General features: G+C 40.5%; 1 protein-coding gene across 10 annotated transcripts in view; it reads right to left on the bottom strand.

Moving 5' to 3' along the window:
• Positions 1 to 17451, bottom strand: part of CARF (calcium responsive transcription factor) — a 35752-nt gene extending 18301 nt beyond the window's left edge. For 6 of the 10 annotated variants that reach the window (XM_027678290.1, XM_027678296.1, XM_027678293.1 and 3 more), the window contains exons 1-9: positions 17408 to 17451; positions 14571 to 14692; positions 13762 to 14028; positions 12531 to 12651; positions 10197 to 10326; positions 8524 to 8608; positions 4333 to 4522; positions 1255 to 1375; positions 201 to 344 (exon numbers count right to left, since the gene is read on the bottom strand). In XM_027678290.1, coding sequence (XP_027534091.1) covers positions 201 to 344; positions 1255 to 1375; positions 4333 to 4522; positions 8524 to 8608; positions 10197 to 10326; positions 12531 to 12651; positions 13762 to 13971 — 1001 coding nt within the window. In that variant the 5' untranslated portion in view covers positions 13972 to 14028; positions 14571 to 14692; positions 17408 to 17451. Of the gene's footprint in view, positions 1 to 200; positions 345 to 1254; positions 1376 to 4332; positions 4523 to 8523; positions 8609 to 10196; positions 10327 to 12530; positions 12652 to 13594; positions 13672 to 13761; positions 14029 to 14565; positions 14693 to 15591; positions 15711 to 17407 lie in introns of those variants that run through there. The other 4 variants (XM_027678291.1, XM_027678292.1, XM_027678299.1 and 1 more) reach the window with 4 other exon arrangements.
• Between the last annotated feature and the right edge of the window lie 52 nt (positions 17452 to 17503).

Below are 17503 nucleotides of genomic sequence, written 5' to 3'. Positions count from 1 at the left end.
TCCACCACTTGGTGCTTAACACATTTACCAAATGAATACTTCAGAGCCACAGGAGTCTTACTGACATTGTGGGACTTTTTTACTATTGATATTAATCAAAAGCCTTAATAAGTGAATAAGTAAAAAATAAAGAAAACCTAGCAAAACATTGCTCTTTTTTGCTTCATTTGCGAAAATAAAGAAAAAAGAGGAAGTTTCACCTGAGGATACCACCAGCATCTATCAAGTTCTTCTTCAGAATGTTGAATGCTTTCTCCTGCTCCATTCTTATGATTTTCTTGTCAATTTTAGGATCAGTAGGAACCCTGTATTCTGGAAACTTCTGAACCTTTTTAATATAGATTCTTCCAAAGGGGAAGGCAGGGGGAATAAAAAAAAATTCTCCATCAGTATACTTGGTCCTTGGGAGGGGAAAGACAAAAACCCCATCTGCTTCATATCAGACACTAGAATAGAAGAAGTTCGAGCAGAGTGATGCAGGGAGGAAGGAGCCTCAAAAATAACTGCAGAATTCTTAAAGATGCATCAGTAGAGATGGATGCATACAGACACACTTCTGTTCTGGTCTGGCAGCCGCTCAGCCAGAGTGATTTTGCTCCTCAGAAAAAATTCTCTGTCCCTCAGCATAGTAAAAGCACACACCATTTGTGAACAGACTGCAGTTCACCCAGCTGTGCAGAATTGAGCACATACATACTTAGCTACAACTGTTTGAGTAAACACGCTCTTAGATCAGTAAAAACTGAACGAGCACCCAGGAGGACGCTCAAGGATGAGGAAAAACACCATTAGTGCTGGATAAGGAGAAACTCCTCAGTGAACAGGAAGAACTGTAATGCCTTCAACACACAGGACATGTGCAAAACTAGGCTGATTGACTGATATCAATGCAATTAAAAGCCTGAAGAAAAAACAATAAATAATATGACAAAGTTTTATGACCAGAAATGGTTGCTAAAGGACATCACAGTAACTCACTAATGATCAGGTAGATAATGATTCTCACTTCTATTTCATATAGTGATGTGCTGCTACTTGCATCCAGGCAATCTATCAAATCTCAGCCTTACTGAGTCAAACATTTCCTCCTTACCTCTAAATGAGTATCAACCTCAAGTTCCCAAGGAGATGAAGCTAAGAGCCACAGCAGAGAGTATCAGCTACCACCCCAAAAGAGTGCTCTGTCCCAACTCACAGAAAGAACACTTTCTTAGGATGCTGAGTCACTCTTACAGCTTTATAGATAATTCATACCTTGCTGGACAAGTGGCTTTGTACAGATGGCCAGAGGTGCTTTCCTGCTCACCAGCTTTTTTGGGCTGGAAACCTTTCCTCCTTGGCCCATACTGACACTCCATTACAATGGCTCTGCTTCCTGGAAACAGAATGCAATTCACTCTATATTTATTCAAGCAATAACTGAATTTTTTACAGTAAAATAGTAACTACAGAAGAGATGAGAGTTCTGAAACAGAACATTTCTGTTTGCCATCGGACTGTTCAAAAGACAGAACGCTTAGGTGTAGCAAGCAAATACAGTGCAAATGCTTCTCTCACAGCATGCAAGAACACAGAGCATTTACTATGCATTTCTCAAACCTGCTACACCTCACAACGCTCCTGCAACACATGTGAAGGCAAAATATGAGATTCTGCCCTGGTGAACACCAATAGTTTATAAGATGAGAAAATTACCAAAGCAGCACAATGCTGGTAATAAACACAAAAGAAGCAGAATCCCCAAAATAACAGAGAAAATTCACAGCTGAAATCAAAGGTGTGCTGGTTTTGGCTGGGACTGAGTTTTAATTTTCTTCACAATAGCCAGTATGAGGCTGTGTTTTGGATTTCCGCTGAAAACAGTGCTGATAACACAGGGATGTTTAGTTACTGCTGAGCAGGGCTTACACTGAGTCAAGGTCTTTGCTGCCTCTCACTGCACCCCACAGGCAAGGAGGCTGAGGGGCACAAGAAACTGGGAGGGGACACAGCCAGGACAGCTGTCTCAAACTGCCCAAAGTCACAGAATATGGCATGGAATATACCATATGGCCTCATGTTCAGCGTACAGAGCTGGGGGAAGAAGGAGGAAGAGGCGGCCATTCAAAGTTACAGTATTTGTCTTTCCAAGTCAGCATCAGAGGTGATGGAGCCCCGCTTTCCTAGGGATGGCTGGACACGTGCCTGATGACAGGAAGTTGTGAGTGAATTCCTTACTTTGCTTTGCTTGTGTGCACAGCTTTTCCTTAACCTTCTAAACTGCCTTTATCTCAACCCATGAAGCTTTCTCACTTCTACCCTTCCGATCCTCTCCCCCATCCCAACAGGAGGAAAGAATGAGTGGCTCTGTGGTTGTTTCCAGCTGGGGTTAAACCACAACAGCAGGTCAGCAGCCATTTCCAGCCCCCTGGCTTAAATCAACACTTCAGACCAGTCTGACCCATAAATTCTTAACTGCAAGTCAGAGCTATCTTAACTGCCAAATAACAGTTTCAGTGCAGCATACCCACACAAAACCAGACAGGCTTAAACAAACGCTGCTTTGCTCTAAACTTGAAGTAAGTGACTTCTTCCAATCAGACCTCTAAAAAAAAGGGGTAACAAGCAAAGAATTAACGTGGTCAAGAAGGGAACGTTTTCCGAATTTCTTCCATGTCATGTTTAGTTATCTTTTATTTCTCAGGCAAGCAGCTGCCTGTACCACAAGTGACATAACCAAAACCTTTTTAAGTATTACAACAGGAACATAATCTGCTTCCATAAGATAGCAAATGATTTATTGCCTCAGGGCAATAACTGACATTAAAAAAAAAAATGAAAAATAATCTAATTATGTATAACAAACATATCTTGTCTCGTTTTTAACAAACAAACATTAACAAACATTTTAACATACAAACTTAAAATGTAAATTTCAGGATTGAAAAGACTTCAACAGCTTTAAAGTAGTCTTTGCTAAACTGAATCTCAAAACCAGTTTGATAGGAACCTTGTTTAACAAAAGCTTCAACTATCCAAAATTCTCACTAAAAATAACAATCAAGATTTTGATGATTAGTGCATGCTTTATACCATGGGGAGCTACCCAGCTTCTCTGTATTTTCCCATAGCTGCAGAAGCCCAGCAAGAAAGCTATTACAGATTAGATCCACTTTTGCAGAAAGGATAAATTCCTCAAGAACAACACTTTGTCCTGCACAGTTTAGAATTCAGTTATCTGGGATCTGAACTGCAGTTCAGTAAATCATATTTACAGCCTCTGCTCTACAGGTGAAAAGGATTTTAATGAATGTTTTTCATAGACGAGTTATAAACCAAACCTAAATGTACTGAAAAGGCAACACATTAGAAATATAAATGTCTGTTTGGGGGTCTGAGCAAAGCAAAAAATATTACAGTTTAATAATCTGAGTTTCCATTAGCCTACATCTTTAAAAAAAAAAAGTGTGTGTTTTTTTACTGTAAATATTTTGCTGCGGGGCAACTCATTTATCAGGCGGATCTTAGAGGAAACTAAAGATGTCTCATATGCATGTTGGGGAAAAAAAAGTGTGAGTTGCTTTGACTTCGTTTTCTTTTACCTCACAGTTTACGGCTGAAGCTTTAAAACTGGTGCTAATACTTCACTTTTTCAGTAACTTTCAGAAAAAAAAAAAAGAAAAGAAAAAACCCAAGCACATAACCTACATTTCTGCCAATCATTTTCTCTATGTAACAATTAAACTCCATTCATTTTATATCCAAATTAACTCTTAGTAACACATAACATTGCATGAGCTAAATATGTGATTACCAACCTATGAAGTCTTCATGTTCACTTAAAAAAAACCCCAAAAATCTGTCTGCTGAGGTATGTTGATGTTTATCTTGTTTGGTTGCTTTTTAAAATTTATTTACTTTTTTTAAAGGTTGCAACTTAAATAGTTTCTTGACTCCTAAGGAACAAACTCTTCAAAAGATCTTCAAGTTAGGCAAGAATAAGCGAACAAGCTCTTACCCTTATGAGCACTTTCATGTCCTAATAGAGCAGATGGGACCTCCACCTAAAGATTTCATCACATGAACCCCCATCAAACAGTACTTAACTAATTTCTAAAGGACAAAAGGAAATAATCACAACAAAACATAAAAAAACCTAAAAAACATGTTTCCTCTTGTTTCAGAAAGCAAGCTCCTTCAGATTGTGTCACAGAAATGCCCAAGCTGCTCGTTTTTTATGTTTATGCCTTGACTTTATCAACACTAAGGAACAACATAAAGACTCCTCTTTATGGTCAGTTGGAAGCTAATGTTGAAATTTTGAAAGTAGTTATTAAAATAAAAGTTAGTTACCTGCATTGACAAAGGGGATCCCATCATATGGGACATACTGAGATTTCCACATCAACCGTGTGGCGGGTTTGGCTGGGCTTGGAGACTGGCGTGTCCCCCACACACTTTGTGTTTGCTGCTTGTGTAGCGTTAGAACACTCTCTAATTCTGTCTCACTCACACAATAGCCGCGGTACGAGTCCCCAATTTTCTGCATGGAAAGGAGGTGAAATAATAGGATTATTCACCCAGCTGACTGCTGAACATTACACAAGAAAACAAAAGCAGTCAGGGACTCTGGCAGGTGAGAACACAGGCCCAGATTTTTGGTGTTTCATATTTTTTGTCCCCACGCTAGTACTTCACAGAGATTTGACGTAGGATCTAACACCAGAGCGGTCTCCACTGAGGTCAGGAGTTTCTCAGCCACCCAAGACCCTAAGAACACCAAGAACCCCTGACACAGTTACAGTTACTGCCAACTCTGATTTCCATAGGACAACTTCACTCCTGTGGTTTCTCCCCTGTACACACTTTGGGTACAGTCACCACCTACACAAATTTGCCTTAGATGAAGTTTTTCACTTGACTGCCACAGTGAATCTCTGAACCACTAATAATTGTCTATGCATGTACTGCAACACACACATGCTCCACTGCACTGGAGCAGAATACACCCACTTATACCACCAGTAACTGTCTCGCCCACTTAGTGCACTAACTTTGAATGGAATGTCCCACATAATATCCCTCCCAGTCTTCAATGCACTCTTGATTCTCAACATTACACAGAAACATAGTATACCAGATCTGCCATGTGCAAACTGATGATGGTTTCAATGAACTCTGCTACAATCTTGGCAACTCCACAAAAACTGCATCTAACTAGACTCCAAGTAGTTATCCAGTTAGTTACTCAGTGCCATCACAGCTGGTTCAGTGCTGGTCTACCAGGGCCAGCCAGCTACCAGCAAAACTACTGGGACAGAGAACTTTCCACCCAAACTCAGAATGCCATGCTTCCTTCTGTTCATATGCAGCTCAGGGACAGGCTGGGCAACCGGCTGTAACACCCAGAGTAGTTTGCCAGCTCAGTCTGTGGGACAAACACACTCCAAATGAGTACCAAAGTCTGATGGAACTCTTTTGCCACCTTCAGTGACAGAGCAGACAGATGTTTAAGTAATACTGACAAAAAAAGCAGCAATGGTGTCTCTTCAAAATTGTTATCGCAAAGATACTTTAGTGACTTCTGCCTAAAACCTGCCTCATAGCCATCTAAGAAAACCAAAATGTCTGTGCAAAACCCAAATCAACCAAGAACCAACAAAGATCTTGTGAATGAACTGGGCCAGCGTGGTGTTGCTGCGAGCGCAAGGTCAGACACTGAGGGCTGTGCGTGCACCGCATGTGAGTCACTCTGAGCCACGAGGTGCTGACACTTCAGCGCCCCCTGCTCTGCCAGCACACTGCTCCAGCAGTTAAACTCTGCACAGGTTGCACCCACACAGCTGTGCAGAGCTAGAGAGGTTGGCAATCGTTTACTTAGAAGTTATAAATAACACTTCTGTCCAACACTTGGTCTGAAAAATCCAGGAGAAGCAAAGCAGTCTGAGAAGTATCAGAACTAGCTTCCTTACAGAAACCTGGGATGCTGCCTTTCACAGTAGGGATTACAGCACCACTCCACACAATAAATACTGCACAACCAGGTTTTTTTTAATGTTATCTTACACTTGTCACTACAAATAGGACATTGATCTTATTCTAAGGAGATGAGAAGACTGATAAAACTGTTGTGCCAGAAAAGTAGCAATAACAGCAAAGGTTATTGGCTTTACTTTTGCACAAGTTAGATCATTTTCCCTAAATTGGTGGCGGGGAGGAGGACAAGAAGAAAATCATAAGCACATAAGATCTCTGCTCTCTACGAGCTTCGCAAGTAGGGAAAAAAAATCGACAAATGAGACCATCTGCTTCAGACAAATAAATTAACTTAGTTTTGCAGAGTTAATTAATGCAGTTTATAATTACACTTTATTTCAGTATGCTGATACATGTTGGAAATGCATTCTGATCACACCATTGAAAACTAAGTAGGTTATTGAAAATAGTTGGTTTTAAATTCACTTTTTATTAACAAAGTAATTACCTTGAAGTAACCAGATACTCTCCAACCCTTTCACTCCGAGGTTCAAGCCAAAAAAAGGAGCAATTCCTTTTCTCTCCCCTGGCCTCATCTCAGCAAAGGTACATAAAAGCTTACACTAAAGGACATAGACCAAAACTGCAGTTTCCTTGAGTGAACTAACAGCAGCAGGGTACCAGAGACATTATGCTGTCTAGACACAGCAAGTGTAAGCTGAACATTTCAAGGCAGTCAGGGAATCAACATCAAACACAGAGCTTAGTGTTAATTTGGATAACTGTAGCTTTTACTGCTCTGTGTTTACCTGCAGTACTAACTACCAACAGAGTCACTGCCCTTTAGGGTGCAGTGGCTTCACCTGCTGACATCTTCTGTGAAAGTCACACAGACCTCAGCACCGTTCGTCTCTATTCTGGCAAGCAACTGAAAGAGTGGAATTGTGAGTTGACAGATTTACCAGCACCTCTCCAAATTCCAGTAGGACCCTGCAATTCTGTCACTTCATGGCTAGGCTTCACAAACGAAGATTTGGGGATTCTGTCACTAGTAACAGAATAATGTGTAAGACAGTCACACCTGAAAGATAAATGACACCCCAAAATCCGATTGTCTCTAGTCTGTGCCCATGGAAAGGTACATACATCCTAGCAGTCTCCAGTGGATCAGGGAGGATTAATGCATACAGGCAACAGTTCTGCTGAACAGCAGAAGCAGATGTTTATGTCCTCAGAACACTTCAAACAGATAATATTTCTATTTCCTTTTCTATAAAAATAAGAACTCTCCTATAAATGCTGCTGTGAATTTTAAATAGAGCAGGTGAAATTTCTTGTAATAGATAGACAAAGTAGATCATAATACAAGTCCTCCTATAAAATGAAAACAATAATAAATGGTTCAGATAAGCCATATGGATGTTTAGACAGGAAAGCATGCGCCACACAGTGCTAAAAACACAGTTCAGTGAACTTTACCAACTAACTGGTCAACTGAATTAAGAGACTGATTCTATGAAAATGGTATCTCCACCATGGAAGAATTCATGCTAATAATTTTCTGACGTCTTAACATTTAAGTGGATATAAGAGTGGACAGTACCATTTGTATGAAATATATGGCATATAAAAAGAGGAGGAGATTAATATATTTAAAAATTATTTCTAAGTGGACACTTAGAAAGAAATTCAATTTCTAAGTTCCTGCAATGGTAATTTCCAGTTATCAGTGGCCAAGTCGATAGGAAAAAACTCAAGTGGTAGAGATACCTAAAGAGATGAAGCAGCTAGAGAGTACACGATTTCCTATTAAAAAGTATTAAGAGAAAGTGAAATGAACATCTATCAGGAAGAGTCTGGTAGCAGGAGGAAGGGGTAGTTGAACTCTCAAGAGTCTTCCCTTCTCCCCTCCCTTCCTTTTAAGTGACTTATGATACATTCTAGCTGTTGATAGGATCCAGTCATCAGGACAGTTCTGCAGACACCTAACAATATGCAAATAAAGGAAAAATTCTGTTTAGGTTAAAAGCTATCACAGGGAATAAAGATAGAGCACTTTTTAACAAAAGAGAAAACAAGTACAGGTAACCTAACCTGCTGGGACAAACAAGAAAAAAAAAAGACATAGAATATATAAAACAGAAACCCTTAATAAAATTTTAACATTAAGGTGCTTTAAGTCTCAGACTTGACACTGGCCAGTCACATGGATTTTGATTTCTTTGTGGTAACACAAACTAGTATGAATAATTGCAGAGGTCAGCAAAGTTTGCCCTGTAGTTCAAAAGCAAGTCCTTACATGGTGCACAATGATTCTTCCCAGCACTGTAAGGCATCAGGTTTTCAGCAGCACATTTTTTGCTTCAGAAGCTGTTGATGATGAGTTATTCTAACATTCTCAAAATAGAAAAGGATTCCACAGCATTTTATGTGTTTAACTGTGTTAGCAGTACCATTACTATATACCAGGAACGACTTCTACAACTATGAATTATTCCTTTCGTGGAATAGGATCACTATCTTAGATCTAGATAATAAAACACCAAGCCAGAATTCTTTGTGGCCCACCTCACAGTTCCTGAGACAGCGTGCCCATGCAGGAGTATTTAGTGGCAAAGGCTGGTGAGGGATGTGAAAAGGATCTTCCACTACCCTGAAAAAGAAAAAAAATATAATAGAAGTCTTTACAGACATTCAGGAAAGCAACAATTTAGTCTGAACTACAGGTAACATCAAATCAGTGTATTATGTATAACCCTAAAGCATATGATCCAACTATGGATATTGTATCAACATGCCTTAAAAACCTGGGCTTCCTTTTCTTCATATTCTGTTTCATTGTTAAAATAATTTACAACAAATGTAAGTATTTTAAAAAACCAGTTTTCTACATTCAAGACCTCCAAACATTCAGTATTCTTAGTATTGTTGCTTGACAACAATAGACAAAACACGGTGAAACAGACCAGCTGATTGTCTTGATAATTTTCTTATGCAGACTGATGGTAAAATGCTAAAGACTAAAACCAATATCAAACACTGCACATTTTACTATATTTTAAATTACTGAAAAACGGCTCCAGTAACTATTTTAAGTACATACCTAGTTTCTCCATTCCTTAAATTCTGGGCCAGAAACAATGCCTACTCAATGTTTATTATTCCAAAACAGGTGCATCACCTCCTGTCTATAAAAATATGCTTCCTTTCCAGGATTATTTTTCTGGCATGTACAGACTGTGTTCTCAACATCCATTCACAAACTGTTTCTCTTCATTTTATATGTTTCTTGAACACATATAATTTGTGTTGGAGTGAGATTACTCTGATCTTTTCCACATTTCAATTTCTGAAGAGCATAAACCAAAGCAAAGTCAGCCTACAGTCCACAGAGCAAACACCTTCTTTGGGAGTTTTTCTGTTGTCACCATGATTTTTTGGGTTTTTTTTTTTTGCTGCTGTTGCTCTGTTTGGTTGGTTTGAGGTTTTGAGGGTTTTTTAAAGCAAAATAGAATTCCAAAGTATTCAGGAATTAAAATAGTAGGCAATATTTAGCATGGGGAGAGAATCAGGTGGATATCAAGTTAAAAATACCTAACAACTAATTAACTTCAGAAGCTTTGTTAATCAATGTGCCTGTCTAAGTGTTTCACCAAAATACACTGTTACCAGCTACTTTCTCATATTTTACCAAAGGAAACCAAAGAAGTTATCCAGAGAACAAAGACCAGGCTCTCGACAGTTAATGCCAACTACTGAAACCTCTATCTAAAAAATTAATCTCTACAATCAACTGTTCTTGAGGGAGGATGGTTTATATAGGTTTTAATACACTCATACAAGAAACTTTGCTCCCTCAAACATCAACTTTCCCTGCAGTTCCCTCACTGGATCACATTCAACTCTTGGTTGGCAGTAACAGTGTTTATTGAAAGTAATTTCAGTAATTTGCACTGTGTTACTTTAAATGCCCACCAGCACTCCAGTCAGAATATATCCAATCATGTTTGGAATACAGGGAATAGAGTACAGGTACTTTAATTGCTTTTCCCACTGCTCTGGCACATACAAAAGCTGCCTGAAAACACAGTTAGCTATGTATCCTTCACTAACACTAAGGGTTCATAACCTCCATTCCATAGTAATTTTGTGATAACCATTGCAAAATCAAAACCGCAAAAAAAAAGACAGTGCTAACAGTGAATCGAAGTGATTGTTCATCCTTTTAACTCCCAACCTACCTGGTGGTTGTTTTTTTTGATACAGTGAGAGATGCCTGTGGATGTAGAATGTAACTGCTTGCACTGTCTGCTATAGCAGCCACCACCACAGTCTGCAGGTTCCCATCACCACAGTTCTCTTCCGAAGCATCTTTACAAAAATAAAACAGTCTTCTGGTTAATAACTGAACAAAGAATGGGGAAACAAGCAGCTATGACTAAACCTCATGTTTGGAAAAGCGAGCCTTCTGATATATGAAAGAAGTTTTATAGATGATAAAGTAGTTGAATAGTTGTGAATCAGTACTCTAACTCCAGGTACACATATGCAGATACACTTGATAAGGTTGCTTGTATTCAAGGACTTTGGTAATCACGCTACTGCTAATTAATCCTTCCACAGCAAAGCAAGTAATCAGAACAACTTGTAAATTACTCTGCTTTACATTTCCACGAATCCATACAGGATTGCACAACTATTTTGCTCATCTGCAAATCACACACTGGCTGCTTCTAAAATAAGAAAAAATGAGGCAATGATACTGCTTTGTACTTAGTAAAGAACACTTAAACAAGAAAAACAGGCCTCTTATAATTGAATCTGACATGCTGTTAGAGCAAATGTTTTAGCCTTTCTTGGTAATAAGGAGGAATCCATAAGCCAAAAATTACTGTTAGACTGAAGCCTGTGTGTACAGTTGGAAAACTGTGAAAGTACACAGTCGACATTTTGGTCTCAACAAAAAAACACAAGGTCTCTTTAGATGAGGGATTTTTGCCCTTCAGTTATGAAAGCCTCTTTCCCCCATCCTGGGAGACAGTGATAAGCTATTGACAGAGTACAGAAATCGCTCCACTAGAAAGCTCTATGACAAGATTCATACGTGTGCACTCAGATTACCACCACTCTGGTTCAAAGCACTGATCCCTCCTACACAGACATGCCCTTAAGACACTACAGGCTACACCAAAGCCTGCGCCATTTCCTGCATTACCACCATGTGCAGACAAGAGAAACTCAAGGGCTGACAGGCCCTCCTCTTTGCCCTTTAATCTCCATAGTAAACCACTGACAAGTTTCCTAACTGTCTGCTAAAGATCAAATAACTACAAAGTCTTTTACACAATAAGTCTCTAGAAAAAAACAAAACAAAACAAAAAAATCCCACCAAAAACCCCTGTACCACTATTGTAGAACGTGTATTCACACACTATGGCACAGAGCCCCATGTAGGATGAACAATGGCAACACAAAGATACTATTCAGCATTGCAACATAGTGCTTACAAACAGTAGCAGCAATTGTTTCAGTGCTAAAGGCTCACAGTCTGCTTTACAGTAATGTAAGACTGTGCTGTAACCAAACAGTGGTCTTATCCCTGCAGGAGCTGGAAAGGGAGGGAAGGCTGAGCATTAGGGCAGGAACAAGCCTTTCAATGCAAGGTCATGGAACTACACTCCAACTGTAAGCAAAAACGGCTGGATCATGACTTGAATCCCAAATCTTCTATCCACCCAGCATCAGGACTCTAGGAACGATACCTTTGAGCTATCATTCCACAGGAGCACTTAACTATTGCTCGGATTTTGAGAATTTCATAGAGAGAATGAAAAAAGTTTAAAAAATCTTCCAGAGTTTAACAAAATGTGACCACCTAGTTCTCAGTCTTACTCTGTAAATGCAAACTAGTACACAGCATTTTGCCATCCAGCGAGGCTTGCAGATAATCAATACTTTCAGATCTTAGTATGTCCATTTTCTAGAGAAAACCTTAAAATTTGCACTTCTAGTTGTACATCTCCCCTCATACTTAAAATGTGACAATTATCATATTGCAACAAAGTGAAAGTTACATCTCATTTTCCTTCACTGGGAACTGAATTTCTACCAGGCAATTCACTCCTGGCTTCACAAAAGATGCATCATCACCAGTGATTTCTGGAACAGAAGAATTAATGTCGTCCTGGCCTTTCTGCACTACACGAATTAACTACTTCACTCAAAATGAAGTAAACAGACAGTGAAAATCTGAAGCTGATAGTACAGCTGTCTGACAGCATAATCATCCTTATTAATGCTAAATAAGGCAAGAAACAACTCTGCTTGATATCTCAATCTACCCATCACATATCCTTCGGAAAGGGGACATAATAGCTCTTCTTTCATAAGGCTTTTGCCCAACAGAAAATGTGGTGTGTGGCATGCCAGATTCATAATCAGAAAGCACATTCAGGATGTATTTTGTCTCACAACTGACTAAGGAAAGGAAACACACACAAAGAAGGTGCTCAAAAAGAGATCATGCAGGATGCACTCAGGAATTCACACCCTCAAGTCCCACAGGTTACACTCACCCTGTGTGCTGGTCACATCCAGAAGCCGACCTTGAGGAATAATCACTTGGGTCACTCCAGGCTGAGCAGAAGGAATGACATGCAGCACCTGTCCATTTTCTGACTGGCTGGCAACAATCATCTGTAAGGCAATCACACAAAAGCAGGAATGGCACCTGTTTGTATGGAGATCATGCAGCATGACTGGGTTTGATTATCACCAGTACAGGAAACATTTTGGTTGGAATTAGGACCTATAAATTAATTTCGTTTCACATGATAAGAAAACTGCCTATTTACTGTCAATTTCTTAAAATTACTTTTCCCTTTTTAAAATAACCCTTTAACTGAATTAAGGAAAGGAAAAAACCCACCACCTTACATGATTCTACAATGAATTACACATTTATTTGAAATTTACAATACTATTATTAAAGCTATGAAAAACCTGAAAGCCATTCATAATTGGATTCACTGTAACCCCTTTCACAGACTAGCAAAATTAATCATAACACATAAAAATTTTGACCTTTACTTCTGAGGAACTGACCTCTCTGGGCAGTATTTCATGCAAAAGCAGATAGAAGAAAAGCTCCAGGACTTAAAAAAATACAAATTAAATTACCTAGAATTTTGAAAAATGTAACTCCTTATGATGTTAATTACAAAGGACTTGTTCCCAACAATGTTACAAAACCTAGAGTAACATAAAAGATCATCTTGTTTCTGATTAATTACACTTTAAATGGGTGAAGTGTCTTTAGTGACAGCACAACACATGCCAACCAAGGCCTCTGGGTAAGAGTTACCTTTCTACAAAACATCTGTTACAAATTACAAAGCAATGTTTTAAGCAAATTAATTGTGGGGTGAGGGTGAATGTGAAATATAATGGGTTAGCTTATTGCTAATGTTCCGATCCCTCAAGAAAAAACAGAGAGACTTATCCAGGGAATACAGAGAATGCAGCAGCAGTAGAAGCATGAGATCTCATACACAACAGCATCCAGGCTTGATAATGGCAAAAGACATTAAGTTGTTGTTTATTATTAGTAATGGCTGAAGACCATCAAGGATTTGCCTACCTGAGGGGGAGAAACTGAAGCATGAACTGAACCACTGAAAAGTTTCACCTTGTTGCTAAAGTCTGAATCAGCTGTTGCTACAACAAACAAGCACCATGTAAGAGAGTTCTTCAAAGGGCTCCCTCCTCTGTGAACACACCACCAGCCCCGTTTTCAGACACACTCACCATGGGTGCACTGGGCCCTCCTGGGGGCTGCAGCTCACAGAGAGGCTGCCTGGTTTGGTCTGCCAGCTGGAACTCCTCTGCAGAGGGAGCCCGTGGCTGGGGTGGCCGTGCCGGCACAGCCGAGGATGCAGAACTGCCTAAGAGGTGGACTGTGATGGGCAAGGCAGCAGGAGAGTCACTCTGGCCAAACAATGGATCCCTGGAATCCATGCACGTTAGATGCTTTCACAGAGGAAAAACAGTAACATGTACTTTGAGTAGCAACTTCTATTAGGAAAAAAAAAAAAGAAAGAGAAAAGAACATTTAAAACCAGTGTGCTGTGTTGTATACTTGGAGAGAGCTTTTGTCCTTCTGATCAAGAGGCTAACACTAGCAGTTCTACTTCTGATTTCCATTTCCAAGCTGAAAAAGTATTCATATTCCTGCTTCCCAGAACAAACCCTCTCTACTAAGGGCAGAGTAAACCCCTTCTGCTTGAAATCTGCTCCCCAAAACCACTTATCACTTTAAAATACCTCACGTCTACCCAGAAACTGAAAGAACTTGCACTAAAAATGCAAGTGTGCCATTACATGCAACATTACATGCAACATTACATGCAACATTACATGCAACATCTGGATATTCATCAGTTCAAAACTGACTGGCACAAGAATCCAAGGGAAGAAACTTTTGTACTTTTTTAAAAGACACCATGTATTACTATAAAGGCATAAAAAGCCCAGTGCACTGATGAAATAGAACACTTTAAGTTCATCAGAGAGGATGTAACAGAAGCATCTACAAGGACAAAGCATTTGTACCTCACCTGGAAAACCTGATCATTTGTCTGGGACTCTCCTGTACCATCGCAGTTGCCTACGAACAAATCGTTAGGTCCTTCCATAGAAATGTCACGGTCAGCTGCATTTTCTTTCATTACAAGGTGACCTGAAAAAGCCCAGAAGTTTAGTTCAGCCTTCTGCCAACACATTGCTGCAGGTGTTTTCTTTGCCATTGCAATCTAACAGCAAAGTCCTCAAGAAATCCCTGGCCCTTTATTACTCGCTGCAGAAAAACTTCAGTGTGTGGCTCCAGGAGTACAGTTTAGCCTTTTATATGAGACAATTTGCTTGACTTGTCATTGTACACACAGACACAAAACACATATACACCCTCCCACCATTTCATCTCAATATTTCCATAAGCACTGAACTAACAACCATACACATCCAGAGAACACTTGATATTTAAACACATGCCAGCACTGCACACAAATACATTATTCACCTAATTCCATAATCAAAAGACAGAATTTGCATGATACAACTCCATCATGCATAACATCTTGAAGTAAATTGCATTTGTTTTAAAGGGTTATAAAACAACATATAAATGAAATAAAATTACTATTATTAGTCTACAGCAGTATGCTTTGGGCAGGAAAACACCTAAACTGAAGCAAAATTTGGCATTAATCCAGTGATGAAAGACAAAAAGACAGAGCTACTAGCACTTCAGAGATGTACCTCCTATTCCAAAGAAAGCTTTAAGGAGCTCAGTTGCCCACTACAAACCTTCAAGCAAACAGAGAATATTGGACAGTGAATCGCCTCATCCACAGGATGAAGCTCTCAGGCACACAATACACCCTTTAAAGCAGTGACCAATCCCAAATATTCACAAGCAATGAGACAAAATGACAATTAACTTGGCCCCTATGTTAGAAGTGTACTAATATATTAGACTACACACATAATATGCCCAACTGAATAGAAGAAAACTTAATTCCTGCAGTGTGGGATGAAGGAGAGGGAAAGGTGTTGAGGATTCTTCCCTTCAGTACTTACTTTAAAGACAGGCTGTGTTATAGTAGCACATGATTCCTACCAGCTTCTTCCTCACCACACCACGCAAGTAAATTCCTCAAGATCGACCTTCTTGGCTGTGGTATTTCAACCATTCATAGCTTTAGTAAGGAGAATGTAAAAGATGAGAGAGTAACTTGAAAGGAACCGTATAACTCTGAAAGCACAAATTTATGCTGCTTTGCAAAGGTATAAAGGACACAGGCAAAGTAAATCTTCATCTCCTTGGCTTTTGAAGCTGAATACAAACAACATCCTGCTGATACAAACAACATTGAGAAGTTAAGCTGCTCATATGCTCAATATATTAATACTTTAATCTAAAGCAGATTTATTTTTCCATTCAATTTTCAAGTGATGACACTCCAAACCAAGTTCCAAGTGAAGTTACCTCACGCTTACCAAATATTTTGGAGGTTTGGATCTGTGAAAAATTATGAGGTGTTTCAGTTACAATGCCTGAAGCATGTTAGCAGCAAATGAAAAAAAACCAACCCAGAAAACTAGATTTTATCATCATTCAACCATTTCCTCTCAGTTTGAAGATGTAAAGAAGACATGGCAGTTTTGCTAAAGCAGCACATTTAGTTCTTTGAGATAAACTAAGTTTGTTCCAGAGATACCGATGGCACATACTTTGAGCATGCTGGAACCTGGCAACAGAACGCAAGGACAGCTGTATTGGGACATACCAATGATCCAAGCAGCCCAATATCCTCTATCTATTAAGGTTAATAACAAAGCTCAGGGGAAAAAATACAGCAGTAGGGTACATATATAGTGACATTTATCCAGTTTCTTTTTATAAGCAGTCCAGAAATGCCTAAAGTTTTATACAATCAAACAGGCTCTCTGAAAAAGTTCCCTTTAAGGGCATCCACCACTCTCCAACCATGGCACAAATTCACGGGGGCACGAATTATATATCAGGGAGGAAATAAGGGCATAGTTGATACTCTTAAGTACTGGAGTTACAATTAGCTTTATATTAACTTGTACCAGGTTTGAGATCTAGCTTATCTCTGTCATGGAAGAGCAGGCAGATGCTGTTAAGAAGAACTGGGGGCTCCCACTTGAAAGGTTTCTCAAGAGATTTTTGTGTAGATAACACCAATAACTGGAAGATGCACCCTTGTCAATTATGCTGACCATGTTAGATCTTTGAAGTACAGTTAAGAAATAGAGGAGATTTCAAAGTCTCACAAAACAAGAACCAACACCTGCCCACTTCAGCAAGTGGAGTCCCCACAACCCGAGTCACCACCGGGGAAAGCCCAGCTGTTCACCAAGGGCCACGAACGACTGTCAAAAAGGTGGGGAAAAACGCACGCGTAACCCAAGCACACCGCAGGTCCTCACACAAGCAACCTTCTCCCAAAACAAAAACTCACTTACAGCTTCTTTTAAAGCCCACCGCGCCTTGGGTTTGTTACTTTCAGCAGGCAGTTTATAGTGGGTGTGTCGCTCGACATGCACAGAAACACAACCCGAGTTACTCCAAGCAGAGACCACCACTCCAGCGCCCCTCAGCGCCACACGAGGAGCTGCCCCCACCGCCTGCCCTGGGCACGGCGCCGACAGCGCCGCTGAGGGGCGGCCACGGGAGCCCTTCCAGCGCCTGCCAGTGACCCCCGGAACGCGCCCCCCGCGCCCCAGCCATGAGGGGCGCAGAGGGCGCCTCCCCGCTCGGCCCGCGCCCGTCACACCGCTCCGCCGCGCGGCCCCGGGCGGGGTTAGCGGGACAGCCCGGCCCGGTGCCGCCGAGCCGGGGGCAGGTGCCGGGGGCGCGTTCCCCCACCTGGGCTCGGCTCCCGCCGCAGCTCCGCCATGCGCGCCGCCGCTCCGCGCACGCGCGCCCGCCCTCGGCACAGAGCGGGGCGGGGGCGCGCGGGGG

The sequence above is a fragment of the Neopelma chrysocephalum genome, unplaced genomic scaffold (assembly GCF_003984885.1).
Source record: "Neopelma chrysocephalum unplaced genomic scaffold, ASM398488v2 Primary Assembly neopelma1_44, whole genome shotgun sequence".
Taxonomy (NCBI): Eukaryota; Metazoa; Chordata; class Aves; order Passeriformes; family Pipridae; genus Neopelma; species Neopelma chrysocephalum.
This window is presented reverse-complemented; position numbering and strand designations above follow the sequence as displayed.